Genomic DNA, 20,459 nt, shown 5'->3' on the forward strand with positions numbered 1-20,459 from the left:
TGGGACTAGAATAAATTTTAAACACATGAAAAAAGTATAAAATAAAAAAAGTGAATATAATTTACGAATAAATTATTTAATTGAACTGAATAAATAAAAACAATTATTTTATTAATAACATACTATTAATTTTTTACTTAATTAATAATATTTTTTTATGAAATAAAAATGAATAGTTTAAATAATTTTTAATAATACACACACACACACACACACACACACACACACACACACACACATATATATATATATATATATATATATATATATATATATATATATATATAATTTAAAGTTAAAAAAAACATGCGTCAAAATGAGTTGAGTTACTCCTAATAGTCCTCAATTTACAGCATAAAAGCAAACGTTTATGCCTTGGAATATAACAACGAGTTCGTGTGTTTCAAATCATCAACTTACTAGTTTAGTACATACGAACGACAACATACATGTTCAAAAGCAAAAAAGTACAACCATTAATAATCAGTCCACATGCTAGTCGTTATGGCATCTCGAAATTGTGCGGCTCTAGTGCATTCTAATGCACGGCGCTTCCGCATGGTTGTTGATAAGTTGCCTTCATCCCCAAGATCATCGCTATTATCGCTATCTTCATCCTCATTTACACCTGCTAATTGGACCTCATCACCCCCTCCACCAAACTCATCATTTGAATCATCATCTTCCCATAAAAGCCCCAAACCATAAACCCTAGACCTTAAAACCCCTAAAAGCCCCAAACACTAAACCCTAAGCCCTTAAAACATTATCACCCCAAAAACTGAGAACCCTATTTAAAAAAAAAAAAAACATAAACCCTAATTTCAGACCTAAAGACTAAACCCTAAAAGTCCCAAACCCCAACTCTAATCCCGAAATTAAACCCTATCAAGACAAAATTGAACCCTAAATCCCACAATTAGGCCACAATCAAAATAAATTACGCACATAAATTAAAATTAAATCAAATACAACACTAAATTAGTTGAAAAAAAATTAGGGTTTCGGCTCATGTTTTGAAATTTGAGGAAAACCATCGCCGAATGGGAAAATCTAAGCCCAATCGAAGAAATCGACGCCTAAATGTCAAAAATCGAAGAAAATCGAAGGATATTAAAACCGGAATAAGTTAAATTGAATGAAATTGGGAGGAGGAAAAAGAAGACCGAGAGCGAGAAGGAAGAGGGAGGCCAAGAGTGAGAAGAGAGGGAGGCCAAGGGGGAAAAGAGAGAGGGAGAAGGAAGAGTGAGGCTGAGATAGACACAGAGAGGAGATGCGTAGAAGAGAAGAAGAAGATGGGGCGAAAAAAAATAAAGCGATGACGAGACAAAGCTGAGAGCGAAAACGAGAGATGACAAGAGAAAGCAGAGAGAGCAAAGACGAGAGGAAAAAGACGGGGCAAAAAAATTCATCAGGAAAAGAAGGCCAAGGGAAAGGTAGAGGAGAAAGGGAAATGACGATAATTTTTTCATTCGAGGGGAAGAAGCAACGCGCGAGTCAAGTGGTTGATTCGAAAAATTGGGTTAAATCCAAATTTTCCTATTTTTGCCCGAGAGAATGAAGTGACGTGATTCACTTTACATGTAATTCATTCTACACTAACAACGTTATTTAATAAACTAAGTAATGCGAGGGGCTTCCAGTCTTATATGTACCTACCAAGAGTAAATAACAACTCATATATATGCAAAACAACTTGATTTAAAAGTATAAAAATCATTTGAAACTCAGATAATGATTTAGCAGTATAAACCCTTTCAAATCAACCCTATAGAGAAACAACTTTGAAATTCAAGTTCACAAACGATGGCTAGACAATAAAAGAAGATTTGAAAATCAAATTCCACACGTTCCATTACTCCATGCCCAGAAGTTCCTTTGACTTTGATGGGCATAGAAGGAAGGAGTATAAATTCATTTTTTAAGCCATTCCATTCAAATAAGATGTCAAAATAGAAGATTGGGTTCACCTAGAGGTACATATTCTAAGGTACATACCACCTATTTGCTTTTAATAAATAGTCTCTCCTCAACTATCAATGGTTTAACTCAATACACTCTCTCTATGATTAGTTCACCAACAGACTCTCTAAACTTCCTCCTTACTTCTCTCTAAGAAAATTTCATCTTTCTATAAAAAAGAAAGAGAAAAAATGGAACCCCTGATCACTCTAGTACAAGAAAATAAACGTGTAGTAGAGAGCCCCACGAATATTCAACAACATGAAACATACATCAGTACAGACTTTCGCATGTTAAACATCCGTCTTAGTCTTCCTTGATTTGTTTCCATTCACTGGTCCTTCTCCTTTTTTACCCACCTTGGCAAAAATAAAAATTTTGCATTTTCCCCCTTACCTTTACCTAGCTTACCTGATCCGTGCGCCCAGGAATCCTTCTTCATCCTCCAATCCACTAGCACCTTGCCTTTGCCTGCCCTCAATTGCACCCATTTCTTGGCCACCACAAACTCTTTTCCAGGTTTCTTTGGCATTGCCTTCTTGTAAAGGCATTCAATCATTTTAGCCTTGGAGCGGTCAGACATGTCAGCCTGCTCAGATATGGCATTGGCCATCTGGCGAACTTTTTCAGGATTCCTCATGGCAACTCACTTCTTCCGAGCCTTAGCTTCAGCCACTTTCTTAACAGGTTTCATGGGTTGTCGGTGCTTCGTCTCCTCATCTACAAACCACGTTGGCAGCCCTTCAACAGCTAACATGTATTCACCTCATCTACAAACCACGTTGCCAGCCCTTCATCACCTAACATGTACTTGCTGTATGCGTCATCAACTATTTGCTCCCTCTGCTTTTTCCTGAGCATTTTCTTTGCATAAGCTAGCATCTGTGCTTTGGCATCATCATCCAGCTCTGATTCATTGGATGTTGAAGATGATGAACCATCACTCAAGTCAGTAGCTATAGCAGGAACTATCTCAAAATCCTTCGAATTTGAGATCCGAGAATCTGAGAGGTTCAGATCTTTAGTACGGGCTACAGCTTCCTCTGGTCTTTTTGCTATAATGACTTTCCCATCAGGCATATCATCCTCTTCATCCTCCATCTTGTTATTTCCAAAAGGGTATTCTGCCTCTTCAGCAAATACAGCCAGACTAAACCACTTCTCCATAATCTGCTCTTGGGTAGGATGCTTCTCGTTGGCACCATGAGTGGATTTGCTTCATCATATATATCATCTTTGTCCAAATCATCAAATTCATCAGGACTCATCATATCGCCATCCTACATGAGAAATTTAAAGAAAAAAAATGTTGTGTTTAGCATTGTGACTCAAACTGGTAAAATAATTCTCTCATGCTAAGCAACATCAATTGGATTTTTTTATCAGCTCACAATAATTGTTTACAACTTCACAAGCCAATAGAGTTTCGACTAAACAAGCAACAGACATCTCATATGCATCTGCCATCTTCAGAAATAACAAGAGAAAACAAGCACATAAGTGAGGATAAGACTCAAGCAAGTTTACAATTGATGACGATACAAAAAACGAAATCATATTCTCCCTAACAGATTTTTTTTGAATTGGATCTCCCAAACAGAGTTTTGTTTTTGAGAATGCCTCCTTAACATATCTGATTTATATTTATTGACAAAATAATAATTTCTGATACATCATTTGGAAGAAAGGAAGAGGAGAAAGATAGAGGACATGTTGCCAAAAAGAAAAATGATTAATGACAAAAAACACAGAAAGACAGCATAATACAACAGTAAACTACCAGAATTCATTATCACCAATGGCAATTATCAAGCATGAGTAAAAAAATGGCATAACCAACTTACTTCAGCAGATGTTTGAAATCCTGCTTCGGCAAAAACACGCAGATTATCACAACGGGTTGTAATCTGCAGCAGAATCAGGTAGAACCCACATTTGAGAATTTGTTTGCAAGCCCACTTGTCTGGTTTTTCTTTTCAACCCAACACCTTGCCACGAACATCAGGGAACTACAAAACGTAGCCGACCAATGCACGCAGATTGAAAGTAAAATTACCTCCTCTGTTGTTAATGCATGATCTCCGACAGGTAAACAAGCAGGATGGTTGAAGGAGATAGAAGTCACAGACCCCATAACATCCAAGAGTGACTCTGACCACACAAAATCTGAAGCCACGCACACCTTCCTCAAAGTTTTATTTCCATCCTCGTAACTGCAATTTAATATTGTTAACAGCACTCAGAACCATGCTTGCTGATATCTTTATTAGCTTAATATATGAAGCTGTTATCAAGCTATCCAATGGACCATCACAAACGTATGCTATCTAGCCCTTCACGATTTCTCTTTTGCTTTGACCCTCTCAAAACATCCACAACCTGCAATAAGCAATCAATCAGTAAGGTACAGTAATAAAACAGGAAGGGAAAAAATTTAAATAACTTAATAACATAGTAAGTGAACAGAACATCTAACATCTCTAAAATAGTAAAGCCTTACCTTGGGTGGTTCTATGGCTCTTTGAAATCAATCATATCAAGCAGACAAGGGTCTATCGTGGGAGAAGCCTTGTATTTTAGACCGACAACAAAGATTTCAGCCGATGTTGACCGACTAGCAACAGGTTTTGTGACCTCAACTCTCTCAAACAACTGCGTTTAAAATTTTACGTCAAACCAGTTAAGCTTTCTAGAAACATAGAGCATCCACAAAGAATTTAGGCTCCATCTGTTGCAGCTCCCCAGAAGAAGCAGTTTCCCATCATGTAAGCTAGAGTGGGAATAACAAGCAATCAGGGAAAACTTTTGGCTACAATTGCGCAAGGGAGCTGCCTAAAAACATTTCAATCTGAACAATTAAAAAAAAAAAAGTGATACCTGCTTGAGACAATAGAGAATGGCACTGTAGTCCTACGACCTAAAAAACTAACACAACATATCAAATAGAGAAATTACACCATAGATCAAAGAAAAAAAATAGAAACCATGCAATTCAAAGCTATCAAGCTGTTGAATTTATGAAATACAGAATTAGAGAAGTCCTACTTTAGGGAAGAAAAAATAAAATTTTCCTGGCAGAGCATATAACTCAAAAACTGAACGGAAAGCTACCTTTGTAAGGAATGTACCCTTAGGGAGTAAGAAATCGACAGCAAGCTTAACAGAATCAATTACAAGAGCAGACTGGCCTGTGGCCTCGGAGGCCCATCATCATGGAGGACAACATCGAAAGCACGACAGCCCTTCTGTCAAAGAGAGCGCACCAGGAAAGGGGCGAATGGGAACAAGATCAACTCCAAGAACAAAGCTGCCAACAGGAACATGACTTAAGACGACTTGCATTCAACTTCCGAGGGCTGCACATAGGTCCAGAACAGAGCGGGAGGAAGGGAGGAACTGGAACTTGGCCTCAAGTTGGAGGAGCTTGAATGCCGCTCGAGAGCGATAACCTTGCTCCTTCGCCAAGTGATAGAATTTATCCAAACGATGCTTTCCTTTTGCCTTCCCCATCCTCCCCTTTTGTCTACCTTTTTGTCTATCTTTTAAACCTTAAACAAAACAGGTAAAAAAAGTGACTACTGTGCCTGCTCTCGGTTGACGGCTCTCAACATCTGCGCTCTCGGGAGAAGAGAAAAGGAGGTCAGTAATAGACCTTCCTCCATGAGAACTGACATCAGGAACTTCTCCCTGCGTGACAAGGGAAACTGGAAGGGAGAGCTCTCTTCTCACTCACGAAGCGGGGAAGGGCAAGAATGTCAATTCCAAAAAGTCGGAAGTTTCATGTGTTGGTTTTTTGGGAAAGTCGTAGAATAGCAATTGTGAAAACTGATTACGCCTACAAAATTAAAACCCTTCCACATTCTGCTTCTGCTTCTGCTTCTGGCTCACTCCACTCCATTGCACTGCTCTACTCTTTGCTCCTTCCTCTTCATCACTACAATTCATGTCTAGTTTCAATGGAGCTCCTCCTGTTCCATTAATCACTACTCCGGCATTTCCACCAGGCCGGCTTCGCTCTTTTAATATCACTTTTAACCCATCGTGCCTAGCCCCAGCCCACGCTCCCACGGCCGTCATCTCAATCCGCCATCGACAGAAGTACTTCTTGCTGCGACCTATGCCGGAGTGGACCCATGTTGAAGAATTTACTTCCATTACACCGCCCAAGCGCTTCCCGGTGCCCCTATCTTTATTGCTCCTTCCGAGTCTCTGGCAGCAGACGGCCTCTGGAATGCTGTCCCACTTCGACTTCAGTTCGGACGCCCATGCCCTCCTTCTTTCACATCTCCATAATCTTGCAGCTTGTTGGGCGAAGGTCGCGTTCAGGTTTGGGTGTACGAGGTTGGATGTGACGCTTGACGTAGATGAGGGGAGCGAAGTCCAGTACACTCCCCTAGTGCCTTCCACATTAATGAACCCTGAGTCGATGTCGCCAGCAGAAGAGGTTTCTGTCGGCCAGGAGATGAAGTTGAGGGAACTGAGCGAGATAGCACCGGGAGAGACGTGCGCGGTTTGTTTGGAAGAATTCAGAGAATCGACGAAGGTGGTGACGGAGACTCCCTGCTCTCATCTCTTTCACACAGACTGCTTCCTTCCTTGGTTGAGCAGAGCGACTACGTGTCCTCTCTGCAGATCCTCCCTCCGACTCTCATGATCCAAGTTCAAAGATGATTAGTTGATTAGAGGAATCAAAGTCTTGTTTACTATTTTTTTATGTAAAAAGAATTATTGGTTGTACAGAAACTTCTTACGTACAGCCGCCACCATGCAAACAATACTGTAACTGATCTCCACTTTGCTTATCTGCAAATTTGCAATAAATTGATTACATAGGAAACAGAATCTACGGCTTTTAAATTTCCTCATTTAGATTACGATAGTTTTCTGGGTAACTGACCTTATCAAACAGACTCCTCTGTTTTTATGATTCGACAACTCCTTGATTTCGGAGCTCCTTGCTTTCAGTTCACGGAAGGCAAAGAGGGAATGGCCGAGTAAACCAAACCCTTGTTTGGGTAATGAATCGTCATCATCCTAAAAAAACAATTCCCAGATTTAAGCAGCAAAACATGGAAGTATTTCTATCAAAATAGCTTGTGCTTAGTTGGAAGTTACTTCATGGCCGTGATTTTGAATAAAATCATTTAACCACATTTCCTCCTTCTTAAGAATTCCATTATTAAGCTCAGCCGAAAGCCTTTCCAGCAGCCACAAATCCTGAATGTGGATCAACAGGCCTGACCATCCGTTGAAGGACAACAACCCTGTTGGAAGAAGAAGGGGGAAGCGGCGGAGCATCGCCCTCCTCCCCCCATTACTCTTTCAATTTAGGCCTCGGGGTTTCTTTCCCAAATATCATATGCCTCAATAAAAAGTAATTTGATTGGTAAAAGTTAACAGACACGATTAACGGCAAAATTCAAGATATCGAAGATCGTTTTTATTTTGGGAAAGTTAGAGAATAGTAAGTTAAATTGAAAGCTGATTACTGTTAAGAAAAAGTCATTTAACGCTTGAATCTCTTCCGCTTATCCAATTCGGTTAACCGAGAAACTAACCAACTTCGCGGAAGGACTCATTTCCATTTTGGGAAAGTCCCAGGATAGCAATTTCAATTAAAAACCTACTCATATGCCTCGTCTCAGTTAGGAAACTCACTCCGCGGTTGAAAATCGTCTTCGCCTATAAATACGCTTCCCCAGTCTCACTCCACTCCACTACTCTCGTCCCTCTTCTTCCACTCCACTGCTCGTTCCTCTTCTTCACACTGGCATTCATGGCTAATCACCCCTCGACTTTCCCTGGAGCTGCTTCTCCCCTTAATAATACTCCCGTAGTTCCCCCAGAACAACCTGTCTCTTTTGCAATCACTTTTAACCCTTCTTGCCGAGCCCCAGTCTACGCTCCCACGGCGGTCATCTCAATCTGCCATCGACGCAAGTTCTTCTATATGCCGGAGGGAGCCCCTGTTGAACAAGTTACTTTCCTTACACCGGCTATGAGCTTTCGTCTGCCGCTTCCCTTATTGTTCGATCGGAGTCGCTGGCAGAATGTGGCCTCCAGAATACTGCACCACTTCTCCTTCAGCTCCGAGGCCTACGCGCAACTCCTCTCACATCTCCATATTCTTGGAGCTGATTGGGCGCAGATCGCGTTGAGGTATGGGTGTACGAGGTTGGATGTCACGGTTGACGTGCGTGAGAGGATCGAAATCGACTTTCCGCCACTGCTTCCCGCAGTCCCTGAGTCAATGCCGCCACTAGAAGAGCCTTCTGTCGGCCAGAACATGAAGTTGAAGGAGCTCAGCGAGATAGCTGTCGGAGAGACCTGCGCGGTTTGTTTCGAAGAATTTGGAGGATCGACCAAGGCGGTGACGGAGTCTCCATGCTCTCATCTTTTCCACACTGACTGCCTCCTTCCTTGGTTGAGCATAGCGACTACATGTCCTCTCTGCAGATCCTCCCTCCGACTCCCATGATCCAAATTCAAAGTTGATTAGTTGCTTAGACGAATCAAATTCGTTGTTTGTTATTTTTTATGTAAAAAGATTGTTGATTCTACATAAACTTCTTGCGTGTATCCGCCACCATGCAAATGACGCTGTAACAGATTCTACGAGTTTTAAATTTGTTCATTTAGATTAATATGTGAGACCTTAACTACTCGATAGCTGATTACGATAGTTTTCTGGGTAACCGATCTTATGAAACATACTAGTCTCTTTTGATGATTCGACTTAACTACTCGATAGCTGGTTACGATAGTTTTCTGGGCAACTGATCTTATAAAAAACACTCCTCTGTTTTGATGATTCGACAACTCCTTTCTTTCCGAGTTCCTAGCTTTCAGATCAGAGCAGGCAAAGAGGGAATGGCCGACTAAGCCACAATCTTGTTTGGGTTGTGAATTGTCGTCACCCCAAAAAAACAATTCCCAGATTTAAGCTTCACATTGATTATATATTTTGCTTGTCTTCCTAATTTGGGGATGATGATTCTATAAATAAAACTTGTTTCATCACTTGCTTGTCTTCGTTTTTCCTTCATTATGACGTTCCTATCTAAGTTAGTAAATGAAGCTTTTTGCGAATTAACTTTCTCAATGTCTATTTCTATACTTTCTGAATTGAGATCACTGATATCTATCTTTCCCCCTCCTGTGTGTTGGATTAAATTCAGACTCGGTAAGCATCCATAATGGAGCAATTCATGGATTCTGGACACTGATTTTGATGAAAAGGAGAACTAATATTAACTTCTAAACTGCATCAGTTTTATGTTGATATGTTATGATTTATACAAATTGTAGTTCAATATTATAAAGCAGAGGAGAATGGCTTGTTGATGTGCATATCTGACTGGAAAACAAGGCAGATATTGCTAGTGTAATTCCGAGTACCCCTTCACTACCACTTAGCCAGTACCCCTCTTGCTGCCTTCTTTCTATTTTTTATTCATTTTTGAAGGGTTAGCTTTCTTCTTCAGATTAGCTTCTGCCGCAATTTCTATGCTCTGTTTGAAATCTCGTTCTCAACGAGTGATTTATGAGAAAATCTCTCTTTCTCTTTGGTTTGTCTGTGTTTTTTTCACAATTTCTTCTTGTTATTTATATTTTTCTTTGAACTCATCTATGTGCTCCCATGGTAGCTTCACCCCAACACCTGAATCCGAAATGCCAATTGTGATTTTGACTCATCTCCTTCCCTGCCTTGACCCATCCCCGCCCCCACTCCGTAAACCATACCCATCTCTGACCTGTTCCTACCCTATTTTATATTCTTTTATCATTCCCGCACATTGCTTTGGGAAAATCCGTTTTCCACCAGCCCAAAATTCGAACCCAAGGTTTTTGGGTTGGGTCGAGTTAGGTTCCTTGTGAAACCCGACCCAATGCCCACCCTTAGCTCCCTGCCATGTCATTTGCTGTCTCTATTCTCCCTCTCGGCATTCCTCTCTGGAAATTTTTCTCCCGCTCTCTTCTCCCTCTCAGCTTTTCTCCCTTCTCGGCTTTCCTCCCCCGAATGTTTTTCCAAATTTCTTGTTCCTCTCGACCTCCATCGCCGAGCCTCCGTCGCAAAGCCTCTCGACATACTGTCAGAGCACCGCCTCCGTCACCGTTGCTTGCTGGCCCGCCATTGTCTCCCGCCATTATCAGGGTCTTGAGGAAGACGACGTTGTGATTTAATATTTTCTAAGTTAAGAAAAATTAAACCAGGGTTATAACTTCATTATATTTATTTTGTAAAATAATCCATTGTTATTAATAAAATAATTTCTTTATTTATTTTGTATATTCATTTTGTAATTAATGTATTAAATTAGGGATTTAATAGTAGTAATTAAAAAATTGTTAAAGTAAACATTTGATCAATTATTTTGGTTTAATTATCCCATTGCTATAATTAATTAAACCAATAGTTTCAAATTTTGTGGTAATATATTTTAATTAATAATAAGTAAAAAATATATTATATTATTGATGAAATAATACATTTATTTATTAATTATATTTATTTTTATTACTATAATTAAATTAGTGATTTTTAATGTTACAACATATCTTATGTTATTAAAAAAATTATTTATAATTATTATAATAATTTATTATAAATTGTAATCATTAATTAATATAATATAATATTTCATTATTTAGTATTTTAATATATTTTAATATTACACATTAAATCACTTATAAGTGTAGTAACCATGTTTATTTTGGTTAATTATCTGTTTAAGTATATATTCTATTTAAGTATATTATAAAAAATAACTTAATCTCTTGTTTCTATCATATTTTGCATTTTGGGACATTAACACTGGAATCTGTTTTCCAGTACACTTGAACTTGTCTACACTAACACCCAAGAAAGAGTTAAAGTTGAATCAAATCATTGCCTTGAATTTGAAGTCAAATTTCAACTTCAACTTCAATGTATACTAACTACCCCTTAGCTTCAATGATGCCATTAATCGAGAGAAATAGTACACATCTCTATGATTCTATTGCTTCATGTATTTACATATATCACAAGTTAAGCACTTAATGTTTTGGATTTGTTTTTCACTTTAAAAGAATTCTTGTTAGCTTTTCTTCCACTCAATTTGAAGGTATGCAAATAGTATTACTTGCTCTTGTGTACATGTAGATAGTATTCCATCAAAAACCCTAAATTGAAGAGTCAAACAGCTCTATATGACTCGATTTGCCCAATACAATGCAATGTGTCCAAAACTCAAGCAATGAACACTTTTATAATAATTCTTGTTAATTCAATAAGAAAATGTCTCCACACTTTAGAGTTAGATCCTGTAATTAACTTGCCAAACCGTGTTTACAAATTATGGCTATAAAAGCAAGTTAACTTGGCTACAAAAGAAAATTACACATAAAGGCCACAAAGTCTACAACAACACCAATCCACAAAGGTTTTTCAAGGCAATAAGTGCCTGTCAAGTAATGAGTATTTAACTCACTATAGCTCCAACAATTCAAAGGTTTACCAAATGATACGAGTTTGTGGACTTCCTATGTGAATTTCATCCAATAGCAAAGTACAATGGAACTTATTTTACGAATTCAAAATACCAAATGCCTTTTAATTATTCAAATACAATAATGAAGCTCAAAATGAATACACCCAGTCCTATATTACCTTCCCTTCCAAGAGTGAATAACAACTCAAGTATATGCAAAACTTGATTTGAAAGTATAAAACTCATTTGAATCTCAGATAATGATTTAAAAGTATAAACCCTTTAAATCAACTCAATAGAGGAATAACTTTAAAATACAAGCTCACAAACGATGGCTAGACAATAATAGAAGATTTGAAAATCAAATTCCACAAGTTCATATACTCCATACTCAGAAGTTCATTTGACTATAAAGGGCTTAGAAGGAAGGAGAATAAATTCATTTTTAAGCCATTCCATTCAAATAAGATGTCAAAATAGAAGATTGGGTGCACCTACGGGTACATAGACTAAGGTCCATACCACCTTTTTGCTTTTAATAAATAGTCTCTCCTCAACTATCAATGGTTTAACTCAATACACTCTCTAACAAAAATTTCATCTTTCTAACAAAAAGAAAGAGAAAAAACGGTAACCCTGATCACTTTAGTACAGGCAAATAAACCTGTAGTAGAGAGCCCTACCTGTAGTAGTCAAGAACGCCGGATAGTAGTAACACACCACGAATATTCATCAACATGAAACATACATCAGTACAGACTTTCGCATGTTAAACATCCCTCTTCGTCTTCCTTGATTTGTTTCCATTCACTGGCCCTTTTCCTTTCTTACCCACCTTGGCAGATTTCTTTTTTGCATTTTTCCCCTTACCTTTACCTAGCTTACCTGATCCACGCGCCCTGGAATCCTTCTTCATCCTCCGATCCACAAGCACCTTGCCTTTGCCTGCCCTCACTTGGACCCCTTTCTTGGCCACCACAAACTCTTTTCCAGGTTTCTTTGGCACTGCCTTCTTATAAAGCCGTTCAATCATTTTAGTCTTAGAAAGGTTAGACACGTCAGCCTGCTCAGATATGGCATTGGCCTTCTTGCGAACTTTTTCAAGATTCCTCATGGCAACTCGCTTCTTCCGAGCCTTAGCTTCAGCCACTTTCTTGGCAGGGCGAGTATCAATCTCCCTAAACTGGGCCTTAGCAGCAGCTACCTCCTCCTTAGTAACAGGTTTCACGGGTTGTCGGTGCTTCTTCTCTTCATCTACAAACCATGTTGGCAGCCCTTCATCATCAAACATGTATTTGTTGTATGCATCATCAACTATTTGCTCCCTCTGCTTTTTCCTGAGCATTTTCTTTGCATAAGCTAGTATATGTGCTTTAGCATCATCATCCAGCTCTGATTCATCAGATGATGAAGATGATGAACCATCACTCGAATCTGTAGCTACAGCAGGAACAATCTCAAAATCCTCCAAATTTGAGACCTGGGAATCTGAAAGGTTCAGATCTTTACTATGGGCTTCAGCTTCCTCTGGTCTTTTTGTTATCACGAGTTTCTCATCAGGCATATCATCCTCTTCATCCTCCATCTTGTTATTTCCAAAAGCGTCTTCTGCCTCTTCAGCAAACACGTCCTGACTAAACCACTTCTCCATAATTTGCTCTTGGGTAGGATGCTCCTCGTTGTGCAATGGCACCATGAGTGGATTTGCTTCATCATTTACATCATCTTTGTCAGAATCATCAAATTCATCAGGACTTATCATATCGCCTTCCTACATGAGAAATTTAAAGAAAAAAATGTAGTGTTTAGCATTGTGACTCAACCTAGTAAAATAATTCTCTCATGATAAGCAACATCAATTGGATTTCTTTATCAGCTAACAATAATTGCTTACGAGTTCACAAGCCAATAGAATTTCAACTAAACAAGCAACAGACACCACATAATAGAAGCCCCACTGACAAAGTAGACCAAATTAAGCAGGCTATTCACAAGATACCTGCAACAGCTCCTTGTCATCATTAGCATGAGCTGCTTTTGCACGTTTCCGCTGCTGAGTGCTGCCTTCTTTCCGAGTTACAAATCGTTCATAAGCTTCATCTAGGAATCCCTCTAGATGATCATCATACCTGCCACGAGTCAGGGGGAGTTCATATGCATCAAAAAAGGATCTAAGAACATTAACCACAAAGAAACAGAAACTCAAAAAAAGTTGTAAGGTTACAGTCTCTGTTCTTCATCTGAGTCAATATCACTGGATATATCTTCTTGATGGACAGCAACTCGAGTTTCTTCACTCTCATTGTCTTGCAAATCGTCATTATCATCATTAATTTCTGTGGAGTCAACCACTTGTAGTTGTTTCTTTCGCTGAAGTGAAAACAAACATTGTGTAAGAAGTCTAATTTGGCCTTTCAAAAAACAAAAAATAAAATAAACTCCGAATCGTATTTTATTTGTGCGAGAAAAGATAGTTCATTGTAATACAATTACGCTTGCCAGATTTTCATTCTTGAAAGCGCTCAACAACAACTTGTTAGATATTCAATCTTGTTTGTTCCCATTTAGTGATTGTCTGTGTTATAGTTTAGTCTCTCTTTGTTTGTTCTTTCCATTCTCCCTCTTGTAATGTCTTCAGTTCCAGTCACAAAAGTGCCATTTTTCTGTTTTTCAAACATCTTCAATTCTATTCTTTCAGAAACAAACTACCGTACTAAGATATAAAATTTTCTGTACAATCAGCAGTAGAACAAACAATTAACTATCCTATTGCCTATTTTACTTTCCCATATAAATAATTTTATAACTGTCAGCTAGCTGAATACGAACTCAAACTTTATGGTAATTAATGTTGGAGACACTGATTTTGAAAGAATTATCTAACCTTGATGGAAGCAAGAGAAAATAAGTCGAGATCTTGGTATCCATCCTCCGTTGCATCTATATGCATCCCTGATGCTTTGCGAATTTTGTCCTGGATATTGCAAGAAATGGAAATGCTAAGTAGTCAGAATGGAACTTTTCTTTTAGAAAAGGTGAAAGCCAGAAGGGAACTTCAACCCACAATATTAAGAGTGGTTGAAGAAAAGTAGCATATGTACCTTTGCTTGTCTCTTTGCCAAAAGTTTCTTCGCTTGTTTTTTCTTGCGCTCCACAGCATAAGACAACTCCTCCATTTCCTTAAGTACATGGTTGTCCTCATCACCCTTTTCCATGTCATTTTCAGTATTGGCAGCTTTTGATTTAACCTTCTGAGCAGGTAAGAAGGCCTTTCTTATATGCATCCGCCATCTTCAGAAATGAAAAGAGAAAACAAGCACATAAGCGGGGATAAGACTCAAGTAAGTTTACAATTGATGACAATATATAAAACGAAATCTTATTCTCCCTAACAGATTTTTGTTTTTGAGAATGCTTCCTTAACATAACTGAGTTATGTTTATAAACAAAATAATAATTTCTGATGCATCATTTGGAAGAAAAGAAGAGGTGAAAGGTAGAAGACATGTTGCCAAAACAAAAAACGATAAATGACAAATAACACAGAAAGACAACATAATACAACAGTAAACTACCAGAATTCATTATCACCAAGGGCAATTATCAAGCATGAGTAAAAAATGGCATAACCAACTTACTTCAGCAGATGTTTGAAATCCTGCTTCCCCAAAACACGCAGATCATCACAAAGGGTTTTAATCTGCGGAAGAATCAGGCAGAACCCACATTTGAGAATTTGTTTGCAAGCCTACTTGTCTGGTTTTTTATTTCAGCCCAACACCTTGCCATGAACATAAGGGAACTACAAAACGTAGCCGACTAATACAAGCAGATAGAAAGTAAAATTACCTCCTCTGTTGTTAATGCATGATCTTTGACAGGTAAACAAGCAGGATCATTGAAGGAGATAGAAGTCACAGACCCCAGAACATCCAAGGGTGACTCTGACCACACAAAATCTGAAGCCAGGCACACCTTCCTCAAAGTTGTATTTCCATCCTCGTAACTGCAATTTAATATTGTTAACAGCACTCAGAACCATGCTTGCTGATATCTTTATTAGGTTAATAGATGAAGCAGTTATCAAGCTATCCAATGGACCAACACCAACACATGTGATCTAGAACTCACCCTTCACGGTTTCTCTTTTGCTTTGACCCTCTCAGAACATCCACAACCTGCAAAAAGCAATTAATCAGTAAGGTACAGTATCAAAAAAGGATGGGAAAAAATTTAAATAACTTAATAACATAGTAAGTGAACTAGACATCTAACATCTCTAAAATAGTAGAGCCTTGCCTTGGGTGGTTCTATGGCTCCTTGAAATAAATACTTCACATCAAGCAGACGAGGGTCTATCTTAGCAGGAGCCTTGTATTTTAGACCGACAACATAAATTTCAGCAGATGTTGATCGACTAGCAACAGGTTTTGTGACCTCAACTCTCTCAAACAACTGCATTTAAAATTTAAAGTTAAGCCAGTTAAGCATTATAGAAACATAGAGCATCCACAAAGAATTTAAGCTCCATCTATTGCAGCTCCCCCGAAGAGGGCTTCATTATGAACCAGTTTCCCATCAAGTAAGCTAAAGTGGGAATAACAAGCAAACGGGGAAAACTTGTGGCCATAATTGAGCCAGGGAGCTGCCTAAAAACATTTCAATCAGAACAATTTAAAAAAGTGATACCTGCTTGAGACAATAGAGAATGGCACTGTAGTCCTGCGACCTAAAAACCTAACACAACATATCAAATAGAGAAATTACACCATAGATCAAAGAAAAAAATTTAAAACATACAATTCAAAGTTCATTAAATTAGCAATACCATCAAGTTGTTCTAAAAGAAGAAAAAACATGTCACTTAATTTGTTCAATTTATGAAATACAGAATTAGAGAAGTCCTACTTAAGGGAAGAAAAAAGAAATGGACAATATAATTTTTCTGGCAGAGCATATAACTCAAAAGCTGAACAGAAAGCTACCTTTGTAAGTAATGTACCCTTAGGGGCCAAGAAATTGACAGCAAGCTTAACAGAATCAATTACAAGAGCAGACTGGCCTGTGGCTTCGGAGGCCCATCGGCCACCAATGTTGGGTGATCCATCATGGAGGACAACATCGAAAGCACGACAGCCATTCTCATCCATGAGCTTACGGATGGAAGAGCGACACTTCTGGGTAGTGATGTCTTCTGTCAAAGAGAGCGCACCACGAATGGGGCGAATGGGAACAAGATCAACTCCAAGAACAAAGCTGCCAACAGGAACATGACTTACGACGACTTGCATCCAACTTCCAGGGGCAGCACATAGGTCTAGAACAGAGCGGGCAGAAGGGAGGAACCGGAATTTGGCATCAAGTTGGAGGAGCTTGAATGCCGCTCGAGAGCGATAACCTTGCTCCTTTGCCAAGTGATAAAATTTATCCAAACGATGCTTTCCTTTTGCCTTCCCCATCTTCCCCTTTGTCTATCTTTTATTACACTCACTTTCCTATGTTTTAATCACAGAGCCTGTCCAACAGAAGGGTGATCACAATAAATATAACATACAAAATTTAGACAATAATATAATCATATTTTTTTTAAAATTAATATAATCATATATTATTGAAGTGGCAAAATGAAAGCATGATGTGACAGACCAACAAATGAGTATAAAGCCCACAAATTGCAAAAAGCCAGTATCACGTAAAAATCATTGAGTAAATGAGGGAAGAATTATTCCTCTCAAGTATAACATTGGCTTTGACAAACTAAACCATCAGAAGAATAATTCTTAGCAATTTGAGATACTATTACTAACACAAAAACGAAAGTGCTCCTTTTCGAATTGCAAGTACCTGTAAAATGAGAAACCCAAAAAGAGTAGGAAAGCTTAAACCTTAAACAAAACAGGTAAAAAAACAAACACCAACGAAAAAAATCAAAGTAAGGTGATAGATCGGCCTAAGAAATTCCCTTGTCACAATTCATGGAACAACTATGCTAATGATAATGAGAAAATTGCATAAATTTTTATATAATTAAGAAAAAAATCTAGAAATTTTACATGAAAGAGTAATAAACTTGTATTCTGTTGAGATAATGAACTCACATAAGCCATGTGATGTTTTGTTCAACCAAATATACATACAAATCCTGTAATAACTAATATAATGTTACTCAATCATGAAGGAATGTAATTGTAGAGGTTACTCTCTTCCTTTCTTATTTGAAGTGGAATTGTAGGGGTGACTTTCAAAATTAATCAAATGATAAGTACAATTAAAAAAATCATGAAAAGGGTTTTTAATTGGAGAGAACCAAGCAAGACTTTACAAATTTCAAAAATATATAAATTTCAGTCATCAATGATGTCTAAAGGTAATAGAGAATCAAACAAAAGCAGAACTTATGCAATTTAGCCCATGAGAATCTTCTCAAATTAAACTGTTGGAAAATAAAAAAATTATTTATTGTCTTGATTGCTTAGACAGAAAAGTTGAAAGCAAAGTGCTTTGGGAAAAGTATAACATGAAAGCAAAAAGGAAAGATCTCTCCAGATCTAAGATAGAGCAGAGATGGCAAACTTTTTAATGAGAAATAAAGTACGGTAAACAATAATATGAAGCTCCATGTGAGTGCAACTTTAGTCAATGAAAGTGAAAATATACAGAGGAAGAAATAATATATTTATCGATAGTATTGAAGATAAAATAAAAATAAATAAATTACTTTAATTCGATTATTAAGCAACAACTTTTATAATAATAATCAAATCCAAAAAAATCAAAAATCATTCGCCACCTTGAGCAGAGCAAACAAAAGTTGAGCTTCTAAGAAAGAAGAGTCTTAATCCAATAAATTAAGAAACTACTCAATAAATTTCTATAATGAAACAGGTTTTTTTCTGTGCTTAATAAAATACTCAGGATAATACTACAACAGAGAAGAGAAAAGTATAGAAGAGAAAATCCACATATAAAAGAGAAAAGTATCAAAAAAATAAAAATATACAAATAAATTATTGAAAGAAAAAACAATAAGTTGGAAACAGTAGAGAAAATTATCTCTCGTTATCATGCACTGAAATTGAAATTCTCATAAAAAAAATTTGATGTTTGCAGAGATAATAGGTAATAAAGTGAGGTATGTAGACAAGAAATAATAATTTTACTAATATAAGACCACCAACGATATTGAATTCTGATCTAAAAAAATACTAATTGGTAAGAAGAATTATTTGAAATATTCCATCTTGTGGCACTGAGAAAAATTCAATTCACAACTATCCTGGACCTATCCCCAACATTCAAAAGCTGAAGTAGATGGCATCTAGACAGAGACACCAGAATTAGTTTTCTTCTTCTTCTTCGTGAACTTTGCTGCCACCTTATCTATCAAACTCATGGTTTTTGCTACTTCACTAGCCATGGTGCAAGTGGCCACACAGGCTAACAGACTATCAACTATTGAAATTCCAGTAATATCAAATTTTCTTTTCCACACAAAATCTGGTTAAGGGATCCTAATGTCAGTCCTAACTCCATATCCTTCAACTTGGAGGCCAAAGACAGTTTCCCACCATCATTCATCCCCAGCATTTTATTAATATCAGATGCGGTAATTTCTACCTTTCTCCCAAAAACAACTGAATGCGACACTCTTGCTGGGGAACTCATGGTTTTCACTACTATGCTAACAATGATGTGAGTGGCCATGACTGCTGAAACTCCAGTACTATCAGCATTTTCTTTTCCACACAAAATCTTCTTAAGAGATCCTAATGTCAGTCCTAACTCAGACTCCTTCAACTTGGAGGTATGAAACAGTTTTCCACCATCATTCATCCCCAGCATTTTATTAATATCAGATGCAGTAATTTCCACCATTCTCCCAAAAACAACTGAATGCAGCACTCTCTGGGGAGATGTGGTCTTTCAACCCACACATGCATAAAAAAGCTGCACGGCATGCTCATCACCATAAAAGTCCTATCCGGACATACATAACTCATTTGTTGGGCTTCCAGAGGACAAAAGAAAACGGAAGTGATGAGCCCGTCCCAACTTCTATACTATACAGACATAACAGAGGAAAAGAAGGAACCATATAAAATAAAAAAATAAAAAATGCATGTCTAAAGAAACTAAAGAAAAGTGTTGCATATAAAAGGTGGTGGGAAACATGATAGCTGCGGTAAAATGACCAAGGAAAATTTATGTTTTAAATGAGACAGATGCTAATTGAAAGAGTAGACACACACGAGCATCCCCAAAAATAATTAAACCAAAACAAACCACAAAAATACACGCCCCAAAAAGCAGGGGACGAAACTCTGAACCAAGAACCTTCCATGAAGAAGCAATCAGATTGAGACAATAAAAAATTTAAGTAATAAAATCAATACAAAGTACATCCAAAAAATTAAAATTCATATCATAAGTCTCCCACAACATTAATAAAGAAGGACCAAACAGCCGCGTCCAATTTCTCAACAAAAAGAACCACAATAAAGGATTAAACGGAAAGGAACGCACGGAGCCATTAGGACGGACAATGGAACACAAAATTTCTGTACCAACCTCAGAGACGAGACAAAACAAAACCAAAGTGAGGAGCCAGCCCTAGCTTTAATATAAATACAAACGGAGGAAAAGAGGAAAAACAGAAAACCAGGTCACCGGAAATCAATAGTATATTCACCTGAAGAAGCAATAGTCGACTTTTACTTAGCACACAGTAGGTGTCTCTTGCCCAACACAGAGGGCTTCGACATATCACTCAAGTCGAAGACTTCTTGCTTATTTCTGACGGCTTCAACAGTGAACACAGGAGAGAGCAGAGAGACCAAAATAAAACACATAGAGACAGAGCCAGGGGGATAATATACAGACAAAGCAGAGAAAAGGAGGAAAAACAGAAATGCAGGACAGCCGAAAGCAGTAGTATACTCACCTGAACTCGAAGACTTCTCACCTACGTCCGGCGGCTTCGACAATGAACCTAGGAGAGACCAAAATAAAACACAGAGACGGAGC

At 37.9% G+C, this 20,459-nt stretch overlaps 1 protein-coding gene and 1 pseudogene across 3 annotated transcripts in view; both read right to left on the reverse strand.

Moving 5' to 3' along the window:
• Positions 1-5,551, reverse strand: part of LOC137953125 (adoMet-dependent rRNA methyltransferase spb1-like) — an 87,394-nt pseudogene extending 81,843 nt beyond the window's left edge.
• LOC137953124 (uncharacterized) overlaps positions 1-20,459 on the reverse strand; it is a 102,728-nt gene extending 82,269 nt beyond the window's left edge. Inside the window, exons 1-13 of one of the 3 annotated variants that reach the window (XM_068800357.1) lie at positions 20,377-20,451; positions 20,125-20,235; positions 16,421-16,950; positions 16,125-16,172; positions 15,735-15,890; positions 15,567-15,613; positions 15,285-15,441; positions 15,074-15,135; positions 14,537-14,726; positions 14,320-14,409; positions 13,660-13,805; positions 13,435-13,564; positions 11,861-13,206 (exon numbers count right to left, since the gene is read on the reverse strand). In XM_068800357.1, the coding sequence (XP_068656458.1) occupies positions 12,205-13,206; positions 13,435-13,564; positions 13,660-13,805; positions 14,320-14,409; positions 14,537-14,726; positions 15,074-15,135; positions 15,285-15,441; positions 15,567-15,613; positions 15,735-15,890; positions 16,125-16,172; positions 16,421-16,894 (2,502 nt within the window). In that variant the 5' untranslated portion in view covers positions 16,895-16,950; positions 20,125-20,235; positions 20,377-20,451 and the 3' untranslated portion in view covers positions 11,861-12,204. Of the gene's footprint in view, positions 1-11,860; positions 13,207-13,434; positions 13,565-13,659; positions 13,806-14,319; positions 14,410-14,536; positions 14,727-15,073; positions 15,136-15,284; positions 15,442-15,566; positions 15,614-15,734; positions 15,891-16,124; positions 16,173-16,420; positions 16,951-20,124; positions 20,236-20,376 lie in introns of those variants that run through there. The other 2 variants (XR_011112342.1, XM_068800356.1) reach the window with 2 other exon arrangements.

The sequence above is a fragment of the Aristolochia californica genome, unplaced genomic scaffold (assembly GCF_029961685.1).
Source record: "Aristolochia californica isolate CCGP_79_NKW_82.1479 unplaced genomic scaffold, dmAriCali1.0.hap1 SCAF_16, whole genome shotgun sequence".
Taxonomy (NCBI): Eukaryota; Viridiplantae; Streptophyta; class Magnoliopsida; order Piperales; family Aristolochiaceae; genus Aristolochia; species Aristolochia californica.